We start from the raw sequence: 20,825 nt of genomic DNA on the forward strand, positions 1-20,825 counted from the left end.
CCCCCTGAGGACCAGGGAACATTGTGGCCTAAGTTTTCCCATCTGTGTAAGCCGATTGTTTACATTTTTATGCATCCATGGGCAAAATCTAAAAGTGGGTGACACTTCTCTAGCTTGCTGTCTGCTCTACCTGCTTTGGGAAAATAGTAGAGGCGAGTCCCAAGGGAATTTTTCTTTTTTCTTTTTTGGCTGTTTAACTTAATTGAAAACATACGGTGCCGTGGCTTTAAATGCATTGCTATTCTCCCCCTTGCGTCACTGCAGAATGAACAACAATGATGTTCTGCTGAACATCAATTACAGACGTTTTAGGAAGGGCTCAGCAGTTTTTGCGAGAATGAAGCTGCATTACTCAAGTGTAATGAGCCAAAAAAAAAGTCTCGTTTTTATGCAGCACTAGTACAGACCCACGCCCTGGACATGTAAGTGTCTTTTCTGCTTCATTGTAGGTTTGGGAGGCACAAACGTGAAAGGAACATTCTGGCTCAGGGAACTAAGCTGAAATGAATATCAGGGACAGAGCTTTTGCCAACTAATTACGGACTGAATATTCAAATACAGGGTTTGCCAAGTTCCTGCTACCTACTGGCCCCACCCACAGCCCGCACACACAGAAAAGGGTTTGAAAATTACTGGCAATTCCATTTACATTCTTTTACAAATCCAATATTTATTTCATTTTCTTATGTAGAAAAGTTAAACCCCAAATGAAAAGAAAACCAAATAAAACCCTTCTGGCCATGCTGACTTCAATTTCCCACTATTTCATAGTCACAATTAATCATATAAACAGTATGCTGTCACCACGATGTTACCTCTGTTTTCACAGAAAAGAATGTCGAATTTGGCTATTTCAAGAACGTTAAAATAGAGAGAAGAGATCATAAAGCAACCTGGGGGCGAAGGATTCTGAGATAATCACTCAATTAACAACAATCTAAATGTCAAATCTCCAGCCAAGAATAATGCAGTTAAAGAAGGTCTAAACCCACTTCCACTTGGGTGACCCAGCATATAAGAGACTCGATGCTACATTGTGATCATTTTGCATTTCTCATTTTCCCAGAAGACATAGGCCACTGATGTGTGGAACATACAATTAGGTCGTGGGACACCTAAACTGTCAGTTCAGAGCTAGATCTTGCAGGGTCCATAGGAAATTCTGGTTCCAGGGGAGTCATTTGGAATCTAACATAGCAGTGGTGTGTAGGGATCAATTGATAATGGCTCAGCCAACTTATGGCAAAACAGACATAACCTGGTGTCATGGTTACCTAGGACTGCTGTAACAGAGATACCACAAGTGGATGGCTTTAACAAACAGAAATTTATTCTCTCACATTTTATGAGGCTAGAAGTCCGAATTCAGGGTGCCAGCTGCAGGGTAAGCTTTTCTTTCTCTGTTGGCTCTGGGGGAAGGTCCTTGTCGTCAGTCTTCCCCGGTCAAAGAGCTTCTCAGCACGGGGTCCAAAGGATGCACTATTCTCCCGGCTCTTGTTTTTTGGTGATATGAGGTCCTCATGTCTCTCTGCTCACTTCTCTCTTTTATATCTCAGAAGAGATTGATTTAAAATACGATGTAATTTTGTAGATTGAGTCCTGCCTCATTAACATAACTGCCACTAATCCCACCTCATTAACATCATAGAGGTAGGATTTACAACACAGGAAAATCACAGCAGATGACAAAATGGTGGACAATCACACAGTACTGGGAATCATGGCCCAGCCAAGTTGACACACATTTTTGGGGAACACAATTCAATCCATAACACCTGGGTAAGAAGTGAAGCCAATGATAACATCACACAGGCAAAGATTTTATTTTATAGGTTAGATCATGTAGATTTTACTCTTTCTGCTAAACTCAGTTATTAAAAGCTTTTTTTTTTTTTTAAAAGAAATGCACCATCGTTGTATAAGGATGCCCTCAAGTTATCCATGTTTGTTTTAAGTCAATTAGCTCCTTGAACCAGGTGCTTTGCCTGGTACTTGCACACACAATTGTCTTGGAAGCCAGCAACGGTTTCTTTAGAGTGACTGAGGCCAGAAATGGACTTGTTTTGATTTCTAAATATCGTGTGCATATTTTAGACAATAACATAGGAAAACGAATATGCTTTTTTAAAATTCAGAATCTGTAGAATTTGTAAAACTGCTATCATTTTAGCATGAGCTCAGTGCTGACCTTTGCAGATCAATCATAAATAATAAATTCTCCCAAGAGAAGTATTTCTAGTTGAAGTGGGAAAAATATGAACTAAAGCCCTAGGTCCTGTACCTTAAATATCAGCCTCTTTGGGCTTAGCACTTTTGAAAAGGGGGCTGGAAATGATACATACAAGCATATATGAATATACACTTTAGTTTACAGAGACATAATATATGAATTTTTAAAAATGATCTATACCTGCTGTTGATATAGTTTCTAATACTATCAATACTGCCCTTGTATAAATTTTCATGAATACACGGTATTAGCCCATCACATACGCAGCTTTGACAGACCAATTTGACCCTTCCTGTGACGGGAAAAAAATCAATTGAAAAAAATCGTGCAACAAGTTGGAATTAAATTACGTATCTGTTACAGATTGTTCACTGGACAATGAAGGAAATGATCAGAAAACAGTTTGAAAATTATTGGCAATTCCATATAAATTCTTTTACACTTTTTTCTAGATGTTGCTGGACTTCCATTTACACTGGTTTCCACCTAAATATCCAGAAGGTCATCTCCACTTTCATCGCTCTCCACAGTCAGCTGCCGGGTCCACCATTTCTTCACTTCAGAACCACAGGAAGCTGTGTCCGTCATAGGGTTCATTTTGCACACTACGGATTTCATCGTTGTCCTCCCTCCGAATCGTAAGTTGACAGAAGACACCGAATGGCTTATTGGTTTTGGTGCTGTGGAATTAACAAGAGTCTATGAGCAATTTGGTGTTGTTTCACCCTATTGCAAATGATTCCTGAAAAACCATGAAATTCCCATCGGTAATGCTTTTGGCTGGCACGTCCTGTCTACAGATGTTAAATATGAATCCTTTTCAGTGCTCGATTTTTTATATTCATAACAGATTTTAAGTCATGCTAATGGACAACTAGTAATACCATTTGAAAAAAATGCTGCTTCCACTTTGGGATAATCACAAAAACTAGAAAACCACTACAATTCCAAGTTGGGTAAATATAAGTGTTGTAGAAGTATGTGTGTGCTCCCCACAAATGGAAGATGTATAGTCCCCATAAATGCTTTTTTCTTCCCCATTTGCCTCCTCAAACTCAGCAGGTCCCTAATAGCACGTCCCATTGGTTGTCACATTTCTGACATCTGGGCCTCCTAGGCTTGGATCATTGGAGGTACTATGGACAACATTCTCTCTTTCATCCATTTAAGTGAATGTCAAGGACTGTTGATTTTCCCCCAGGTCATCTCTCCTAGCTGTCCCTTCAGTTTCTTGACTGCTGCCACCAGCTTTGGTCAGGGTCTTATCTCTCTACCTTGATGCCAAGTCAATCTTCCTAATATATGGGCTCCAAATGTTGTATCTTATTAAAAAATCTTTATTGGCTCCTATTTGCCTACACAGCCCTGGTGTCCCAGTGGTTAAAAGCTCAGGCTGCTAAGCAAAAGGTTTGCAGTTCAGATCTACCAGTCACTCCTTGGAAACCCTATGCAGCAGTTCTACTCTTTCCTGTAGGGTCGCTATGAGTCATAATTGACTTGATGGAAGCAATGGGTTTTAGTTTATTTGCCTACAGGATAAAGCTGAAACTACTCAGGTGTCATTGAAGGCTTCTCATGGCCTGACCCCACCACCTAGTCAGTCTTGTTTCCTGTCATTCCCTGATTTGCTTTAACCCGTTTGAAGCTAAATCCTCTCTGCTCCCTGAATAAGTTCCTGGATATGAAAAAGGTTATTTTTCTGTGTGGTGTTAATTAAAATTCACTAAACAACTCTACCCTCAAGATGTAAGTTACACTGTCTTCTGCTTTGTGGAATAGACACGTTACGGAAAAGTTTGCAACTTCATTCATTCCTGACTTGGACTGGACTGAAATAGGGCACAAATGAAGAGCATCATTAAGCCCTTTCCTTACTGTGGACTCAGTTATCTGTAGGGAAAACTGCATATGGAGGATACTGGGCTATGTAGAGCATAGCTCTCCCTCAACCCCAAAATGCCTTTGACAAGATTATTCTGGCTTTCCAAACACCCATGTTCCCTTAGAAGAAAATTCCTTTACTCATTAGTAAAATATAATATTATTTTGAGGATTAAACGAAGGAACACTTAGAATAGTGATTGGCACACAGTAAGTGCTGTATAAGTGCTCTCTTTGTTGTTGCTGTATTATTATGGAGGTAAAGCATATTGAAAAGCAAAAAGTGTTGAAAAGCAAAAAGAAATTAAAAAGTGTTGAAAAGCAAAGATGTCATTTTGAGGACTAAGGTGCGCCTGACTCAAGCCATGGTATTTTCTATTGCCTCATATGCATGGGAACGCTGGACAATGAATAAAAACAAAGAAGAATTGATGCCTTTGAATTATGGTATTGGCTCACGTACTTTGGACATGTTATCAGGAGGGACCAGTCCCTGGAGAAGGACATCATGCTTGGTAAAGTAGAGGGTTAGCAAAAAAGAAGAAGACTCTCAGTGAGATTGATTGACACAGTGGCTGCAACAATGGGCTCAAGCATAACAATGACTACGAGGAGGATGCAGGGCCGGGCGGTATTTCGTTCTGTTGTACATAGGGTAGCTATGAGTTGGAACTGACTCCATTGCACCTAGCAACAAAGCAGATTACATGAAGAGGGTGACTAGTCTGGCTACAAAGTGTATGCTGAGATAAAGCAATGGCTTGTACCTTCTTTGAGAACTTTGAGATGCATTTGTAGAATGATTGTATCTGCCCACTCCCTCTTAGATTAAATAAATTTTGCCTATGTTTGAGAATGCCTTGATTACACACAGAAAGCCTTTGGAAATCTCTTCCTCTCTTCTTTCTAGATCTTGACTACAATGTCTGACTTTGTTAATAGGTTCTGTTTTCTCAAACATGATAGCTTAAACTAAGGGCTAATGTAGTTATGTTTGGAAAATAGTTGTTTGAAGGGAATACTTGTGGTAATGGAATACACTTTTCATTGTTTCACAGTATGTAAATACTTTAGATGCAGACCTCTATTTTGAAATTCAAAACCTAAAACTCAGAAAGAGAGTAAATGCCTTTAAAATGTCTCAGTGGAGAAATGACTTGATAGACGTACCTGAGGGCAAGCGCCATTGACCAAACTTCCTCTGGGGTTTCCCAGTATCTCCTGAGTCTTGCCGACTTCCTCCTCTATCTGACAGAGTGGGACTCAGAAGCTGCTGCTGGCTGCTCGTCTGCATGGGAGAAGAATTGAGCAGCTATAGCTTTTTTTTTTTTTTTAAATTTTATTGTGGTAAAATACATATAACAATTTGCTATTTTCACCATTTTTAAGTGTACAATTCAATGACATTAATTACACTCACCCTTCCAAATGTTTTTCAGCACCCTAAAGAGAAACTCAGTCCCCTTAAGCAATAGCTCTTCATTTTCCCCTCCCTCCAGACCTGGTAACCCTAATAAATTTTGGTCTCTATGTACTTGCCTGTTCTAGATATTTTATAGAAGTGGAATCATACAATATTTGTTCTTTTATGACTGACATATCACTTTGCATGATGTTTGCAAGGTACATCCATGCGGTAGCATGTCTCAGAACTTCATTTCTCTTCATGGCTGAGTAATATTCCATTGTATAGATATACCACATTTTGTTTGTCCATTCACCTCTTGATGGTCACTTGGGTTATCTCTACATTTAGTCTATTGTGAATAATGCTGCAATAAATGGCCGATTCTTAACGCCATGTTCTCTGACTGCACTGGGTTGGCCCCTTTTAGTTTTAAGATCGGAAGAAAACATGGTAGGAAAGCAAGTGGGACGGATGAGATGGCTACATAGTGTCCACAATGGGGAAAACAGAAGTACAAGGGGGTAAGAAGAGTCAAGGAAAGCGAAAGAGCCACCATTCCACACTGGAAAGGGAGGCACAGCTCTCCAGGTAACAACCCCCACTACCACATTCCTTCCACGACTGAGGACGCCATCCTTTATCTCTGGTGTCTTGGCTGGGGCGAGGATGCTGGCATTCTAGGAGGGAAGGTGGGTAGTGGGGACTGGCTGATGTACTTTGCCAACCTGGAAATCAGTAGTTAGAGCTTCAGGAAAAGGGTTCCTAGCAGACAAAACTCTATGATGGGCCCTGGAGGAAGACGAAACTGATAACAATGTAAGACTAAAGTCAAAGAGAAATGCTGAAACTTTCCACACATTTTATCTATTTGCTGCTTCGTCTGTTATCTTCCCTTTTCCTAGCCAACAGGCTTTGGTCTTCCATCCCCTGTTTTTTGGTTGTCTCTTTGACTGTTTAACCTAAAAATTTAGACCTTCTGTAGGCCTCACTTCCCCTGCCTCATCAGCCTTCTCTCACTGGCTGTCCTGGCTCCCACACGAGCTGTTGCCAGCCATGCCCCAGACAGACAGGTGGCAGGGCCACTGCAGAAGCCTCCCTGTCCTTCCTTTGTTGTCTATCCCTGCACAAGTCCCTGTGTAGGTGGCAGATGAGTCCTTCAGACTTGGAAACCAACAATATGAAATCCACCCAAAACTGGGCTATGGAACAAGAGGGCCCCTGGGAGCTTCCTGTGGCCATGGAGCCTTAGGCTTCAGTATCTCTGGCCCCTGACTGTGCTGCTACACTCCACGAAGCTTCGTGCTGCCACAGGGCTCATCTCAGAATGCTGGATTGGCTCCACGTTGTTAACCTCAGATCATAATTGTGCCCTCGGAAAGGAGCAGGGCTTCCCTGCCAGCTGTTCCTCATAGCACAGGGCTCTCCAGGCATCTGACGGCTCTCTGTACTTTTTTTTTTTATAGATGTGTAGATTGCAAATGAAAATATGCTGTGCCCTGGTAAAGAGAAGGTCCTCAACCTAATCCTCCTGTAGTTCTATACGTTTTTCTGATGCAAACTAAGGAACAATAAGACCTCAATGAGTCTAATAATGAAAAGCAATTATAAGCATTTTCACTGATTTTACTGCAAATCTCTATGGCTTAGTGACGGGAAGAAAACAGTTAGGGGCAGAACTTCATGCAAGATCTGCTCTTCTGAGTTATGTCATATTGCCGGACTCATTAAGCCCTTACAGATATGATGCTAACTCTTTAGACAAAAATCAACAGAAGCATTAAGTCGCTCTGTGCTGTGCATTAACATTCATTTGGTATCCACAAAGTCAGGATCTTTTGAAACAACCTAAACTGATTCCTGAAAGGGAAAGACGCAAACATAATCTGTTTCCATTGTTGGGAGCAAACATGTCGCCATTGTTGTTTTCCATTCAAAAAATTTCCTATTAGGAATATTGTCACCTTGCTTGGAACATTTATGTGACCAGCACCCATTTATTTTCTATTAAAGAAAATCCCCCAAGACACCCTTGGAGGAAGACCCGTACCTCTGGCTGCATGTTATTATCCTGACTGTTAGCATTCATGTCCTCGCTTGGCTGGGTGGTCTCAATGCTGGGAGGATTCAGAAACCGGCTCAGCTCCTGTTGTTGACTCTCTCTCAGGCTGTGGATGATGCTGCATGACTGCTGCTGTTTCTACAGAACATGAGTGCTCCTTCAGTAATGGAAAAAATACGGAAGCCCACAAGCCCCCTGCCTACTATCGCCCAAATCGTATTTTCTTCTCCCTCTCCGAAGAACATGTATACTTGGTAACCTCTTAGGAATTTCCAAATAAGGGTCTTTAACTAATTTCACAGGCATCCTGTTGATGTAGAAGGAGGGCTTAAAGACTTATGAATAGCTTTCCCCTTCCATTTTAATTTGCATAACAATTGGAAGGGTGATGCTTAAGCTTGTGTTTTATTTAAAATAGAATTTATTAATTACTAACATGGATATTTTATTTTTCCCTTCTTATTTTATTCCAGGTTGGTCAAGTCAGTGCAGACTGCCTCTTTCCTGCAAGTTATAAGAGACAAGAGAGCCTTGCAGGAAGGAGTGAAACATTTGCTCTTGTCTTGGTTCTGGACTGGTGCATGCCAACCCAGCAGGACAATTTGGCTTGGCACATGCTGACGCTGGGAAGTCTGGTGGTGAATCAGGACTCTTGTGTCTTCTCAGGGCCTAAGGGAGCCTGATTTGATCCCTGAAACTAGCAGAGCTATGGTGGGTGTGCTGTGACTGGGCCCCAGTGGGTGGTTGACCTTGCTATAGGAGACTGAGGTGTTTCTCTTCTCTGGGGAACTTTTTCTCCTCCAATAAAAAAAAAAAGAAAGAAAAAAATTATGTTTCTGCAGTTGATGTTGTTGTCCTGAGGAAGAGGATACAAAAATCTCTGCTATATATAAATGCTTAGTGATTAGTTTGATTTTTCCCCTGTGTGTTTGAAGCCTATGTTAAAAGTGTTCATAAAGTAACTACCTAATAGACATGCCCATTGTAAGCACAGTATATGCTGACACAGTATATGTTCATTGATTTATGAGTTAGAGAATCTTATAACCTTAAAGTTCAGAAAGAAGCAACCAAAATCATTACATTCCCACGAGAGGTGGCCTTTAATTAAAGACCAAATAACATTATTAATAGTATGTTGGAATTTTTAGGAGCAATTGAAAAGTCCTTTGTAAATTCTGTTACCAGTCAATATACACAGATTTTGGAATCTTGAACACTTGAGCTTAATAAATGGAGATCATACATATTTTAATATCAATAAAATGCTTTTTGAAAATTCATGTTATGTTAGACAAATGTGCTTCAATCAAAACTTCCTATGGACTCTGCTAAAGAATAATAAGGCCTGAATTTGGACTAGAGTTAAGGTTTGAGTCATCATCTGACCATCACAAGCAGATGAAGTTGAGATAGTTGAGGAAGGGATGCAAGGCTGACTACAGAAGGATCTAATCCTGTTGTTTACGAAGCTCTTCTCTTTTGTCCTTTCTTCTTCAAAAGAAAGAGAAAAACATAAAACCCTGACATGCTTCTTGTTCCACTCACAGCTCTGATGCGCTTTAAGCACTTTTTCAGCCACATGCGAATGGTCTGCTTGGCCACTTCCTCCTCTATGGTGTATTCCAGTTGCTCCCTGGCAAGGAGCTCCTCCAACTGCAAACTTTTCCGGATGTCAACTGACCGGTAAGAAAGCATGCTGGTGGGGGAAATACAACAGCAAGCTTAGGGCCAATGCATCTGAGACTTAGACTCTTAGATGTTTCAAAATTCAGAAAGGACAGTACTCAACCCAACAAATGTAGCATTCTGATGCCACCCCTTACCAGCTACATGACCTTGGGCAAGTTATGTAATCTCTCTGTGTCTCTTTCCTCATCTGTAAAATGGGGCTAGGGATGGTACTTACCTTATTAAATGACTGAGTAAATATTTGCAAGGTACTTAGGACAGTAAGTGACATATAAGCGTTTAAAAAAAAAAAAAAAGATCCAGGGTGAGCCCCTATCTCCATTGTCAGCTGTTTAAGTAAAGACTCTGGAACTTTCCCTGCAGAAGGAAGAGTGCTCCCTCCATACTTTCTTTACATTTAGCTCCAAGGGGGCTCATTAATATTTTGGCTGTGGGTCATGTGTGTCCCCCCACCCCATTTTCCTCTCAATTGATCTAATTTGTCCCCATGTATCTTCTTCTTCATTAATTTTAGATGGACACAAGTCAGGGTTCAATTTAGCCTTTGGCACAGTATGCCAAAGAATGGAAAAAACGAAGCTAACACTGCTGATTTGTTGCATCAGGACCCACAGACAATGAGGCAACTCAGTGTGTCTAGACTGAGAGGTCCACAGCCAAAGGAGGACACAGTCCCTTCTGGAAGCTTGGTGCAGCCACAGGAGTTCAGGTTATGGCTCAACCCTTACCTACCCCTGGCTGTGAGCTCAGTTCCACCTCTGGAGCCTAAATCATAACATGGAAAGTTCTTGAGGGACCCTGTTTCATGCAGCATTGGTACATGGCCTCCTCTTCTTTGTTAAGCTCCTTCCCACCATGGAGGAAAAATATGTTTGCTCCTCTATTTCCTGACTCACCAAGAATCTAGCCTTGCTTAGCTGTTTTCATTGTACACTGGGGTAGAGGAATAGGGAGGGGGCAAACAATGTCACTGTTGACTTTGCCTGGGGTCCAGTTTTATTAGATGCACCACTGGATTAGATTAGATTAGACTGCATTACATTACATTAGTTGTGTTCCAGAAGTGTTGAATGTTAATTATTAATGACAGAAGTATGGCTGTGTCCCTCAATTTCAACTTAAAAAAAAATTGTCACTAGGAGAAAAGATTAGTAACTTAACATTCTAAGAGATATGACCTGCTCTCCTATTCATATGTATTTTCTGTCCCATCTCTTTCTGTTTTTCAGCTTGCTCCTTGGAAGAAGTGACTAGTGGGAGGGAAAATTGGTAAATTAGTAGAACTCCCAGATCTTTCCTGTTCTGATCTTTTTCCAACTTTTAGCCACTATGTATACCATAGGGCTTCGAACTGGTTCTAAACAGTTCAGTTATGGCCAATGAAAACAAGACAGTGCTTCAAATCAGTTGGAAGTGCTTCAGTCATGGCTGATGGAAACAAGGGCAGCCTATGAGTTGCATAGCAACCAGACCTCTTGCGCATAAGCTTTTGACCTGGGTAGGAAACAGGCAGCAGTGCCCTGTTCAAAGACAGTGGCCAACCACGCTGCTTTGAATGTGTGTAGCTCTCCACATTTCTGCCAATAATTCAATAATCTCCCACTTCAGGCTCCTGAAACTGAAAGCTTCCTGATGCGGGAGATAGGATTATTGGCAGGACTGTGAAGAGTGGCATCCATTCAAAGTGGCACAGTAAGCCATTGTCTTTGAACAGGGAATCGCTGCCTGTTTCCTACTCTGGTCAAAAGCCCATGCGCAAGAGATTTGGTTGTTATGCAACACATAGGCTGCCCTTGTTTCTGTCAGCCACGACTGAGTCATTTAGAACTGGTTAGAAGCCCTGGGATACCATCATTCAAAAACCAAAAACCAAACCTGTTGCTGTAGAGTTGATTCCGACTCATAGCAACCCTATAGGACAGAGTAGAACTGTCCCATAGGGTTTCCAAGGAGTGGCTGGTGGATTCAAACTGCTGACCTTTTGGTTAGATACCATCCTTAGGCTCCTGAAATTTGTGACAAAGTACCCACTACCAAGCTTGCTGGATATTTGCATCAGCTTAAAATAGCTACCACTAGTCGGGGGCTCTTAACTTTTTCATGGCATGGATTCCTTTGGCAGTGGAGCCTATGGAACATTTCTAAGACTAGTGTTTTAAATGCATAAAATAAAATACACAGTATTACAAAGGAAACCAATTATATTGAAATCCGTTTCTCAAATTATTTTATTTAAAACAGGTTGTGCTATAGTAACATATGAGCTTCTTTACTAGTGCATTAAATAACAGTATCTAGTGAAGGTCAAATGACTATTGTAACTCTGAAGTACTGATGAGCATAAATGATATTTTAAGATATCAGCCACAACAGTAATGTGATCTGAGAACATTTATGATTTCTCTTGATGACAAAGACAGAGGTACTGCTAATACCAGTTATGGTCTGTTGCCTACATTTATCATTGAAGGAAATGCTGCATTTCAGTGAGTGAGTAGTGAAAGTAAAGTTGTTCAAGTTACCCCTTCCAAGTCCACAGAGACCTGAATTTTGTCCATAAATTGCTTGTTTAAGAAGTCTTCAGAGAGAGGAAAGGCAGAGCCCTGACCTCTAGCCCCTTAGCTGTGGACAAACCTCTTAACTCTCCTGGACCAGTTCCTTCATCTACAAAATGAAGCGGTAGGACTGTGCTCCCCAAGGCGCCTTCTAACTCTATCATTCAGGAACTCTACAGTCAGAAAGTAGTATTTCTGGGGATGTCAGGCCACTGGATCTCACTCCCATGTGATGCCCTGACTTGGAAACGATCATTACAGAACAGTGAGAGAGGCCACTTCATGCCTGAGTCACAGGACCCTGCTTTACAACCATGGTGGATATGGCGTTATAGGTTACTAATACACTTGCTAATTATGTTTCACAAGGCCTTTAATTATCACAGCGTTAGTTTCTGGACACAGTTCAGCTCTGTGATACTGAGTTGGGAAAGCTCCCTCGTACCTTAGGACATCATGGAAGGTGACATCACCGCCATTGTGCAGCCTCTCCATTTCATAGCACATGTGCTTAAACAAAAGTTTGTCTTTGTCGAGGTCTACCTCCAGCCTCCCCCTCAGCAGCCTCAGCAGGAACTTCACTCGGAATGTTGGAATCACCCCCTGGGTAGCAGAGCACAGTAACTGGTAAATCAACATTAGGCCATAATGATTTGTTTGGGGTTCTGTTTACACAGCCAAAAAAAACCCAGGAGATATTTCTCAAAGGATAGCATAATTATCACAGGTGTGAAGAAAGTTGTTGGTCTCATGGATAGCTGGATGGTACTATGTGTGCTAAGAAGAGCATGGGATTAATAGCAGAGTGACAACAGTTGCTGCTGGTGCGTCTCCTCTGGTTCTATGAGATATCACAGCAAGTAATTTGGAGCCAAGAAGAACAGAAAGCTCTCCTCTTCTTCCCTTGGATCCAGCCTTGCTTAAACCAAGCTTATGTCCAAGTGGCCCATTTCATTGACTCAGTCCTGCCCATTTGTTTTTCTTTAACATGCATGGTGAATGTGCCCCTAATACGTTAGGAGGAAACACTGATAATACACACATACACAATCCTCCTCTTACTGAATTCGAATGCTAGAAACTTCTTAACATTTATGATAAGTTGGTCTTCTATTGAAAGGTAACTCCTTTTCAGTGTTTCCTTCATTATTATAACAACTACATACAAGAGTAGGATGCTCACAGCTCTGCTCCTCCTCCTAGGTCCAAGCAGATCCAGATCCCGAGAAACTAAGAAACACTGCTACCTTCCAGGCAACAAAACCTAACATGCCAGCCCTGACCATTTCTTTGAATTAAAGCACGGGGCAAGAGGCAGGGAACATTGGTAACTCATGAATTCCTACCAGCTGCTAATGTAACTGATTTTTTTTTTTTATGTGAGTATTACATCTTAATGCCAGTGGTGTTGTCATTTTCAATGTGTATGTCAGCTCAAAGTAGGTTCCTGTAGGCAACAGTCATGTAGATACAAGTGCACTTAGAGAAGACTAGAGAGCAAGAGCCAGATGCTCACACATTCAGGTTTCTACTTTGGCACAAAGACCGGAGAGACTAGTCCTGGGTGAGATGGAAAACACCAAAGACAAGCAGAACACAGGCCTGGCAGAGATCACTCATTGCCTGGGCAGACCATGGCTCTAGTCTAGAGAACCCTCATTTACTCAGACTGCTCTGGCTCTGTGGCCTTTACACTCTCAGTCAACTCTTCCAGAAACTGTTTTTGGATCTGCCCTCAGGTCTTGCCATGGCTGAACTTTCCTCATTTTTTAAATGTTAGGTCAAATATCATCTCCTCAGACAGGACTTCATGACCACCCCAACACCAATTACTCTCTATCATATAATCTTCTTCAAAGTGTTTATCACTTCTTGAAGTTGTTATTATTTCACGGTTTATTGTTTGTCTTTCACTATTGGAATGTGCCACCTACAAGTCTGAGGTGTTCCCATCTTGTTCATTACTATATCTTCAGTGTCTGGGACTATGCCTGAGTGTTTGCTAGGTTGAAGAAAGAAGAGGAGAGGGAGAAGAAGCAGCTGCTGCTTTGGCTAATTCTAGGAAATCTTGGGTAAGCTTGATGATTAAAATGTTCAAATAGTAACTCAAAAATAATGCAGAATAATAGCTTCTAGATCCCACTTAACTCATGTGTACTTTTAATCAGGATAGCTGTTTTAGGTTGAAGTAATCATGAGTACATAATGTACTGTCCTTGTGGTGGTTTTGGAGCCCTGGTGGCTCAGCGGTTAAGAGCTCAGCTGCTAACCAAAAGGTTGGCAGTTCGAATCCACCAGCTGCTCCTTGGAAACCCTACAAGGCAGTTCTACTCTGTCCTATAGGGTCGCTATGAGTTGGAATCAACTCAATGGAAGTGGGTTTTTTGGTGGTTTTAATTTTACTTTTTCTCCTGTCCTAAGCCCAAGGCTGATTTCTTCAGAGTCCCCTTGGCTTCATTTCCTTGCTGGTCTTCTGAAAGTTTGAAGAAGAGGATGTTCATGATTGGAAATGACATGAAGAGGAACCCTCTGGCACCGTTTCCCCTCTCCCTGCCTAGAATATTCAGTTGAAGTGTCAATGACCAAAAACCCAAAAGACCCACTGCCTTCGAGTTGATTCCGACTCATAGCAGCCCTATAGGACAGAGTAGAACTGCCCCATAGGGTTTTCAAGGCAGTAAATCTTTATGGAAGAAGACTGTCACATCTTTCTCCCATGGAGTGACTAGTGGGTTTGAACTGCCGACCTTCTTGGTTAGCGGCTGAGTGCTTAACCACTACGCCACAAGAGCTGTCAATGACAAATTTCTATAATTCAGAGATGGCTATTCAAAATTCAGTATATGTCAATTGCCAACAACAAAACTCTCGGAGTGACTGAGATATGGCAGTAAGTCTGCTGGTGGGGAGTGGCACAGAACAACAATCTATGATCCTACCTCTCTTTTATCATCCACCATGTTCCATATGATTTGAAAATGGCGGAGATCATTATAACTTAAAAGCTGGTCCTCCTCAGTGGAATAAAACAAGGAGAAATTCTCCACAATTATAGCTAGGGATAAAAAAAAGAAAGAAAAATCTAGAAGTTAGATAATTCTGTGAATTTGTCATTTTTTAGAAAAAGTAAAACACCTATTATAAATGATAGATTTTGTCACCTACATTATAAGCCACATTTTTAAAGTGCTTTCAGTATTATTTCCAAGGTGGTATGTTTTACGCTTGGACTAAGCTATTTATCCAGCTCTTGCCTTTCCAAAACGTGAAGGTCATGTGCACAAACACACATTCTGTGTAAATAGCTATTCATGCCAGCTGGCTTTAACTCTTAGTTGAGAGTTCCAGGGCAGTTTTTAAAGGTCAAATTGAGTTCTGCGTGGCTCCAAAGCTGGATGAACAACATGTATCTTTCAAAAACATAAACGTGACATTTGTAGGTTGAAAAGGTAGTCCTCTCTGATGTTTGTTCAACTCAGTCTACGAGAAGAGCTCTCTTGAAATTAATGATCATAATAGATAGTACAACTCTTGAAATCGCAATCAACTGTCATTTACACACCTTTCAAAGGTCTTTTCAGCTTCTGGATTGAGAGGCAACAATTTATAATTAATGCTATGAAACACCCACCCCAAGCAATCCAGGATAATTACTTGAAAATTGTACATAATTATCTAAGTACCTGAGTTTAAAGAGATTTAAAAATATTCAACGAACATCACTTACCTACAAGCAGATTTAGCATGATGTAGGCAATGATGACATAAAATGAACAGAAATACATAAGTGCCCCGGCATAATTTCCACAGTCTGTTGCCCAGTATGTAAATTCATCTGGAGTACAAAAAGGAGGCTGAACCTTTGGGGCAGTGGGAGGAAGAAAGAGAGGGGGTGAAAGTAGAGAAGAATACAAATTTCTGTTAACTGACTGCAGTTAATGAACATATTCCTAACTGTTCAAAAATAATTAACATCAAAATAATCTTTCCAAAGCCACATACATTGGTACCTGATCTGTAGCAAAATTAAAAGGAATATTTCATTTATCCTGTGCTTTTGGTCCTGAAGAATCCCAAATTCGTTGCCATTTGTAGAATCACAGTAGAAATGAACTGATTCTCTCTACTAGATGCCCTTTTTGCCACCTCTACTATCTCCAAAAAGCCCTGGTGGTGCAGTGGTTAAGCGTTCCACACCTAACCAAAAGGTTGGCAGTTCGAATCCACCAGCCCCTCCAGGAAACCCTATGGGGCAGTTCTACTCTGTCCTATAGGGTCACTATGAGTTGGAATCGACTCGATGACAATGGGTTTGGTTTTTTGGTATTACTATCTCCAAGTGAAAGGCAGTCACTGGGACGCAAATCGCAAAGTCTCCAAATGAAAAGGCATTAAAAAAAAAGTTTCTCTGATTTAAATAATGGGTTAAGATATAGGGAAAAAAACACACAAAAAAGCTCTTGTATAATATTTAAAAAAAAAAAACAACCAAACCTGTTGCCATCGAGTCGATTCTGACTCATAACAACCCTATAGGACAGAGTAGAACTGCCCCACAGAACTGATGATCTTTTGGTTAATTTGTTAAACTCTGTCCATATTCATTCATGCATTAAGTTCTACTACGAGCTAGGTTTGTGTCAAGTGTTGGGGATGGACTGATGAGCAGGGGAAGACCAGTCTAGGGACAGACGTTGGCACTGTCCCTCCCACTTGTTCCCCTTGTTCTAGAGCCGTGCTGCCCAACATGCTAGCTACTAGCTACATCTGGCTATTTAAATTTAAATGTAGATAAGAGTTAATTAACATTAAACAAAATAAAAAGTTCAGTTCCTCAGCCCCACCAGCAATATTTCAAGTTCTTAGGAGTCACATACGGCTAGTGACACCTGATTGGATGGTATAGATATAGAACATTTCCGTCATTGAAGAAATGTCTGTTGACAGCACTGGTAGAGAGGGAGAGGAGATATTAAATAAATTAATTAAGCCAAGGAGCCCTGGTGGCACAATGATTAAGCACTTGGCTGCTAACTGAAAGGTTGGTAGTTCAAGACCAAGAGCCGATCTGTGGGAGAAAAGACCTGGTGATCGGCTCCCACAAAGTTTTCAGCCTAGGAAACTCTGTGGTGCAGTTCTACTCTGTCCTATAGGCTCACTATGAGTTGGAATTGACTCGAAGGCAAACAACAACAATTAAGCCAATAATTCACTACAGTTGTGATAAGTGCACAAAGGTGAAATACAGAGTACTGTCAGAACATAAAGAAATTCTGGGGCGGTGCAAACAGTTAATGCACCAGCTACTGACTCAAAGGTTGGAGTTGCAAGTCCACCCAGAAGCACCTCAGAAGAAAGTCCTGTCGATCTAATTTTGAAAAACCATCCATTGAAAACCCTATGGAGCAGAGTTCAACGCTGACACACATGGGATCACCATTAGTCAGAATCGACTTGTCTGCAACTGGTTTACTGGTTTTAGAACACAAAACAGGCAGTCTTAACTTAGAGAGGATTCCTCAAGGAACAAGTGTTTAAAACTGAGACCAGAAAGATGATGAGGAATTAGCTCGGTGAGGGGAAGATACCAAAGGGAGAGCAGTTCAAAGCCCTTGACCTAAACTCCTTGAGGATGCCTTGGAATTGCTGAAGGCCGACCACCTAGCATATGGCCCAGGTCGAAACAGGGGCTCAGTGGACCACTGCTGAATAAACTAAAGATATGGGCTCCCCTGTTTATATTTGACTGCAAAAAGGTTAAAGGTGGGAAGGGAAGAATAATGCTCCCGCGATGTATATTTCTTGACTGGATCTATAAAAGCTCAAGTTGGGTAAATTGAATTTTTTCTTTTTGTAGGTTCATACCTCGTAATGTAAAAGAATGCAATTTTATGGACTAAAAGGCTGGGGTACCTATTTTGTACCAAAGACTTGACGTTAATGAGGATGATGCCATTACTATTGTACTGCCAAGGGGTTTCCCGATTCCAAGTGGAAGCAGTGTTAGAGGTGAAGAGAGATTTACCATGCAGTCATGCATGATCTTGTTCCAGTCTTCTCCTGTGACAATGCGGAACAGGACCGTAATAGCTTTGCCAGCTGAAGAGAAGTTCGCATGCCTAATTGGAGGAAAAAAAGGAAAAAAAATTGCCAACTGTGAGTCGTATGTTTTGTCATGAGGTAGTATGGTTTCTCATCACCCAAACGGGTGGCTTTTGTAGCCAATTCGGTTCCTAAGTTCCCATTTCCAAAAGTTACGCTCTCTTTTTCGTTTGTTATGTACACTTGTTCCCACTCTGTTAGCTGTCGGAACAACCCATCCCTACCACGGTACCACCAGCTTACCGCCATGTCTTAACGACTGAGTGAGCAAGCCTTGGCCATTACAAGGATTCCTTTTTACATGTGAATTATGGCCAAAAAGGTGGAGCAGTTATGTATCAAATAATAAGTCATTTCTGCAACAAAACACATTTCTATACACTTGGTTGTGTCAGGACTTTTGTTTAACTATAAGATACTTCCCTAAAATTCAAGAGAATCTTCGAAAAACGCTTTTCATATATGATAGGCATTTTGGGTAGTTCTAACTGCCATATATATATATATATATATATATACATATATTATCTGCAACATGTGGGTAGAAAAAATACTGGAATTCATCAGGATATTAGCTGAGGTTATCCCTGAGTGGTGGAGTAATGGATCATTTTTCTTTTCTTACGTTTCTGAATTTTCTAAGGTTTCTAAGTAAACATGCATGTCTTATTTCAATTAGAAAAATGCCATTTAAAATTTGGGCAAATTATTTTACCCTAATTTCCAACTCATAGCTTTTCCCCCTTAGTCTATAATAGACAAAAAATTTCAGGTTATTATTATTATTATTTCAATTCATCCTTTTATTGTGGTAAGTATATCTATAATGAAACATCTGCCATTTCAACTTTTTTTACATGCACAATTCAGTGACATTTAATTACTTTCACCATTTTGTGCAACTGTACCTGTTTCCAAATTTTCCCATTACCCTTAAAAGTTCAGATTTTCATTCATGATTTTATAACTGAAAATGTTTCCTTGATAAACGACTAGAAAGGTGAATATATACCAACCTGTTAATGTTCTCTCCATATTTCACAGTACCAAATAAAACAACTCCAGCAAAAGCGTAACACAGCAGCAGTAGGAACATTCCTACTATGATAAAGAAGCTTTTGTACATGCTGACTACCACTGTCAAAAGCAGCATCTTTAATGTTACCTGCATGGAGAGAGAGAGAGAGAGAATATTTCATTTATTAAGTCAAGGAAGACTTGAGAAGTAAGTAATATTTAAACAGGTTGGCCCAAAAATGACTCTTAAGGATATCATATGAAAATCGCTTCCTATTAGATATTAAATCAGAATATTGTTCAAAGATCATTAGGCATAGAGAAAGTCTACTAGTACTACAAAACATTAACTTAGCAAATATGAAGACTAAATAAAACAAGTAAATGGTAGGAAGCATATCACAAGATAACTAAACTGCTGATTCATTTTCATAATTAATATTTGTTAATCTCCACTTAGGATTTCTAGTAATTTGTTGATCACAGCCCTGACTGACACAGAATGAGGACCCAGAAGGACAGCTAAAGTTCATTAGTCACTGTTCCTTTCTTCAATGTATATGTAACTTTTGGTATGTTCTTCATGATGTACTTACATGCTTTCCACAGATAGAGAAAAATCTAAAGACAATCACGCACGCGCCCATCATGTATGTGTACGCATTCTGAAATTCAAACAAAAGAGTCTCTCATACTTTGCACAAAAGCTTTTGTTACAGTTCCATTTTTCATTTTAAGTCTTCTGTGAAGTCTACTGAATAATTAGCTTAATAAAATGTGAAAATTCCTATAAGACATTTATCTGAAAAGGTGCTGAAAAGGTCACTGCCAAAACCCATGAATAAATATTAGACACAAAATCAAATCTTAAATGAAACTTTGGGTTCTGCTTTGCTCAGCTGAGTTCCATATTTTTAAATGTATTCTATCTAAAATAGTGGCCGGCCCCTCTGAAGACAGGATGAGAAAAACACAGGACGATAATGCAGCTGGAAGAACTAAGTGGAAGAGGAGATACAGGGATCCTGGCAAAGAGCTCTGAGGTTGGGAAAGATGGCTGGAAGTCAGAATCCTTCTGTCTGAAGATCTTTGGAGACCTCTGAAGACCAGCTAGCCACCACATGTGCATTACTGCAGGCTGATTTCAGAGAAGTCTCACTGGTTAAAAACATCCAGTTTTTCCTTCAAGCATGTGACTAGCAGCGAGAGATGACTCTGTGCATTTTATAAATAAGAAACCTTCTGCCTCAGCTGAGAAACAAAGATCCTCCTGGTGGTAACTGCAGTAACAACTATGGCATTAAGCTGATGCCAAAGCGTGATTATTCTCTGGGAGATTTGCCTAGCCAAGTGACAGCAGTCACAGATGGGCCCCTGGGAAGGCGGGTCCAGTGAGCTCCTTGGTGAAGCGCACGTAAATGAACGTGTTTGCACAGAAGTATCCTTGAATGTGAACAAGGACAGCACCTTCCTTCACAACAGTCTAGTGAAGAATGAGCATCCTGCCAAGGCCAGAGGTTCTTGGAGAACAAAAGAGGTGGGCAGAATAGGTAAGTTGGTCTTTTTGGGCTAAGATTTCCTCTCTGCGGACATCTGGGATTAGGACACCTCCTCTACTCTTCTGCTGGGAGTGGGTTAATTAGCTCGTGACTACAACTTGTCTGGAGAAAGACAAACATGGGCCCTGCTGTTCCTTCTTTCCATGTTGACTCAATACCTATTGTAGATACGTTTTCCCTTTATGTTCTAGGAGTAATGATACCTAACAGCATCGAGGGTGATGACCAAAATCCTTAATTAGATTACAAGGTCCTGCAAAGTCTGCCACCTGCACACCTAAACAAATTTTACCATGCTCCCCTTGCTCCTACTCCAGTTATA

The 20,825-nt window shown here is 40.7% G+C and overlaps 1 protein-coding gene across 1 annotated transcript in view; it reads right to left on the minus strand.

Moving 5' to 3' along the window:
* Positions 1-2,594: 2,594 nt before the first annotated feature.
* Positions 2,595-20,825, minus strand: part of NALCN (sodium leak channel, non-selective) — a 392,050-nt gene continuing 373,819 nt past the window's right edge. Inside the window, exons 34-43 of the mRNA XM_012557767.2 lie at positions 19,541-19,609; positions 18,944-19,092; positions 17,851-17,944; positions 15,553-15,685; positions 14,765-14,880; positions 12,271-12,428; positions 9,127-9,277; positions 7,567-7,716; positions 5,282-5,399; positions 2,595-2,910 (exon numbers count right to left, since the gene is read on the minus strand). Of these exons, the coding sequence (XP_012413221.1) occupies positions 2,717-2,910; positions 5,282-5,399; positions 7,567-7,716; positions 9,127-9,277; positions 12,271-12,428; positions 14,765-14,880; positions 15,553-15,685; positions 17,851-17,944; positions 18,944-19,092; positions 19,541-19,609 (1,332 nt within the window). The 3' untranslated portion in view covers positions 2,595-2,716. The remainder of the gene's footprint in view (positions 2,911-5,281; positions 5,400-7,566; positions 7,717-9,126; positions 9,278-12,270; positions 12,429-14,764; positions 14,881-15,552; positions 15,686-17,850; positions 17,945-18,943; positions 19,093-19,540; positions 19,610-20,825) is intronic.

This window comes from Trichechus manatus, unplaced genomic scaffold (genome assembly GCF_000243295.1).
Source record: "Trichechus manatus latirostris isolate Lorelei unplaced genomic scaffold, TriManLat1.0 scaffold00118, whole genome shotgun sequence".
Taxonomy (NCBI): Eukaryota; Metazoa; Chordata; class Mammalia; order Sirenia; family Trichechidae; genus Trichechus; species Trichechus manatus.